The 3,738-nt window shown below is 35.4% G+C and overlaps 1 protein-coding gene across 1 annotated transcript in view; it reads right to left on the reverse strand.

Annotated features, from left to right (window-relative positions):
- Nucleotides 1-1,130, reverse strand: part of foxp3b (forkhead box P3b) — a 21,803-nt gene extending 20,673 nt beyond the window's left edge. Inside the window, exon 1 of the mRNA XM_014022264.1 lies at nucleotides 713-1,130. Coding sequence (XP_013877718.1) covers nucleotides 713-791 — 79 coding nt within the window. The 5' untranslated portion in view covers nucleotides 792-1,130. The remainder of the gene's footprint in view (nucleotides 1-712) is intronic.
- Between the last annotated feature and the right edge of the window lie 2,608 nt (nucleotides 1,131-3,738).

The following is a 3,738-nucleotide window of genomic DNA, read 5'->3' on the forward strand; positions in this document are numbered from 1 at the left end:
GACCCTGGCCTTGATAAAACACAGTGGACCAACACCAGCAGCTGACATGGCACCCCAGACCATCACTGACTGACACCTCTTCTCGTTGTGCAGCGTTTTCTGCCACACTTTTTCCTTCCCACAGACTTCCCACTGAGGTACCTTGATACAGCACTCTGGGAACAGCCTATTGGTTCAGAAATGTCTTTCCGTATCTTACCCTCTTGCTTGAGGGTGTCAATGATGGCCTTCTGGACAGCAGTCAGGTCAGCAGTCMMACCCATGATTGTGGTTTTGAGTAATGAACCAYACTGGGAGGTTTTAAAAGCCTCAGGAATCTTTTGCAGGTGTTTAGAGTTAATTAATTGATTCAGATGATTTGGTTAATAAGTGGTTTAGAGAACCTTTTCATGATATGCTAATTTTTTGAGATGGGGATTTTTGATTTTTCTTTACTTTTTTGCCAAAATCATCTATTTTAAAACAATAAAAGTCTTGAACTACTTCAGTTGGTGTGCAATGAATCTAAAATATATGAAAGTTTAATGTTTATCAGTACATTGCAGAAAATAATGAACTTTATCACAATATGCTAATTCTTTTAGAAGGACCTGTATTAAACATCCTTTACACAGTAGCTCCAAAGCTTTGGTGGCAACTCCTAAAACAACAGAATTAATTTACAATCAACCTATTAGTAAAATAATAAAATATTACAATAAGCACTTTCCACCTTGTTGTCTGGATGATGTTTGAGGAACTTGACAGAGAACAGATGGTCTCTTTTGTTTCTGCCTTGTCATGGCTTCCATTCTATTCCCAGTCTGAAACAAACAACATTAGCAACATGAAAACTAAACAATGTTTCCTAACTTTTTAAAATACATAGTAGAAAGTTCTCCCTTATAGTCTCTATTTTAACCCTGATTCCCCTGTACAGATGAAAATCCTGAGTTACATTCAGATCAGATATTGTTGCAATTCTGAAAAGAAATCATACAAAGTCAAACAGAATAAACTATTCAGAGAGTTTTGTTACTTTCACACTGTGAAATAGTTAATATTTTGTGTTAGGAAGTGGTAAAGTTTGTTTCTGTGTTGTTGTGTGATGCTGCATGTTGCARGCCTGACTTCCTGAGGAATGTGGTGACACCAGGTTTCTGGTTTGAGGGCGTGGGAGGGGAGGGGGACACATGTCGCTCAGGCATGTCAAAATGTAACAAACAGGTTGTGTTTGTTCCCTGAGGTAGCAGTTTGAAGAAGCACATTTAGTTTAGTTTAACCAAATAAACTTTATATATGTTACAGAAACTCCCACCATWTTCTAAATTTGAAAACATTAAAAAAACACACTTCTATTCAATTAACATTTACTATTTTGACTAAATATTACAGATAAACTTTGGTTAACACTCAATAGAAAGTCAATGCACATTGTTTTTAGTTAAATGTGGTGTGAATTGTGATTGTCTTCTTTATTTGTATTTGGTCAGAGGGCAGTTTTACAAAACCATGACAGAGGATCAAGCCATGATTTTCCAGATATCCTGACTGAATTAAGCTTTGATTTGATTTCATAAAAGCATCGGTGCATACTTACCATGATGTAGTGTTGTGTAAAGTACCACAAAGTGATACTTGAGTAAAGCAGGCATCAAATTACTTTGGTAAAAGTTAAAGTCTACTTTAGGAATATTACTAAAGTCTTAAAGTATCTGATACTTTTTGTACTTAAGTATTAAAAATAAAAGTATTGATTTAAAATGAGCAGTTAGATTTTCTGTAAGGACATTTATTAGGAGGTGACCAAAAAAATGCAGAAATGACTGTATTGTATTAAAATAATTAATTTATGTTAAATTTAGGATGCACTAGTCCAGCTGTTTTAGTTTATATACATATATCAAGGCTGCACAAAGCTTTACCCAAAATGAAAATCTATCTGAGGGCTGCAGCCAAATGTAATAATATAATTCATGAAATACAAATACTTCTTAAGTACAGTCCTTTTATTTTAATGATTGTGTCCTGCTGGAGTGTGACATAATTTGTTTGTGTACAAGCTAACACGGTATCAGAGTTTTATATATTTATACTTCTCATTCAACCACAATTAAATTCACTCTATAGGAGGCTCAGTTTATATGGATAGAATTTATTTTTTACAATAACAAGCTGCAATGAAAACAAGAAAAATGAAATTAAAGTAACGACTTTCTACTTCTTCCCTTTTTTAAAAATGTAAGGAGTAGAAAGTAAGCAGAAAAATAATTACTCAAGTAAAGTATAGATACCCAAAAATTCTACTTAAGTACAGTAACAAAGTATTTGTACTTTGTTACCATACAACTCTGCCATGGTGATTTATTCTGCGCAGCTAGCCTGCTGCAGAACAGGCTAACAGCCAGGATTAGTTAAACCTGGTGTCTTAGTGGTCACGCCCATCAGAAACCAATGTGTTTCTCAGTGATTCTGTCTGTTTTAGACTTTTGTTTTAAATCAAAAATAAATAAATAAATAAATAAATAAATAAATAAATATTTTAATCAACCTGCAATAAAAACCACTGATTCATTTTGGCATTCAGTCAGGTACTATTATTATTTTAACATTATGATGGTTATAAATGTTATAATTCTCCATGTGGGCACTGTTACTGTTTGATGTTGTTTCTGAATACTGCTGCTGTTCTGAGTTTGACAGAAAGACTTTTAATAGACTATCACAGTATTTGAGAAATGACTGATAAAGAATCAAAGGTGTTGTCAATGAAATCAAGCTATATAAGTAGCTTCAAACACGTGTCGTCCTTTACAATGGCATGCCCATTTTTGAATGACGTTGATGATGAAACACTTTAGTTGAAAAGGGCTTTCAGACAGGAWAGAGTGTYTTCGGATAGGTCTGACCCATTGGCTTTACCCAACAATTACCTTCATGAGTGTTACCTTTTCTGGGAATGACATCCTCTACCTGTGCAGACTGCTGTGTCCTAAAATTCAGCCTCGCACCGAGTGGTCCCTATCATACTCAGAAATGTGTGATTATTATGCATATTCACTAATATGGTGGATGGTGGGCCTCCCCCTGTGCCATCACAAGCCTTTTTTTTAAATGAGGATGAAAAAAGGCTTGTACAATGTACAAGTCATTTGTACATTGTAGTCAGTATTTATTCAGATATTTACTAGTCTGTAAAATGTTCTTTCATTAATTAATTAATTAATTTATTTATTTATTTATTTATTTATTCACCGTTCTTTCAAGTCCCACTGACATCTCACATCTTTTTTTCAAGGGCGGCCTGGGCCTGAAGGCAACCCATTGTACATGATTTTAGGGGTGGGGAAATCCGGAGTACCTGGAGAAAACCCACACAAGCACGAGGAGAACATGCAAACTCCACACAGAAAGACCCCAGGTTTGAACCGGGGATCGAACCCAGGACCTTCTTGCTGTGGGGCGTCGGTGCTAACCACTGAGCTGTTGTGGTTAGCAATTTAATTTTGACCTGTTGCCAAGTCCTCTTTGGTCCAGTTATGTTAATTTTGTATAAGTATTCATAAGGTGTGGAACAAATAAGAGTAACATAAGTGAATTCACTTACGAAGAAAACAACCAAATTTCCACAGTCCTTGATGATATGGGGCTGCTTGTCAGGCAAAGGCACTGGGGAGATGACTGTGGTCAATTCTTCTATCAATGCACAAGTTTACATTGACATTTTGGACAGTTTTCTCATTTCTTCAATTGAACAGA

The sequence above is a fragment of the Austrofundulus limnaeus genome, unplaced genomic scaffold (assembly GCF_001266775.1).
Source record: "Austrofundulus limnaeus strain Quisiro unplaced genomic scaffold, Austrofundulus_limnaeus-1.0 Scaffold321, whole genome shotgun sequence".
NCBI classification, from domain to species: domain Eukaryota; kingdom Metazoa; phylum Chordata; class Actinopteri; order Cyprinodontiformes; family Rivulidae; genus Austrofundulus; species Austrofundulus limnaeus.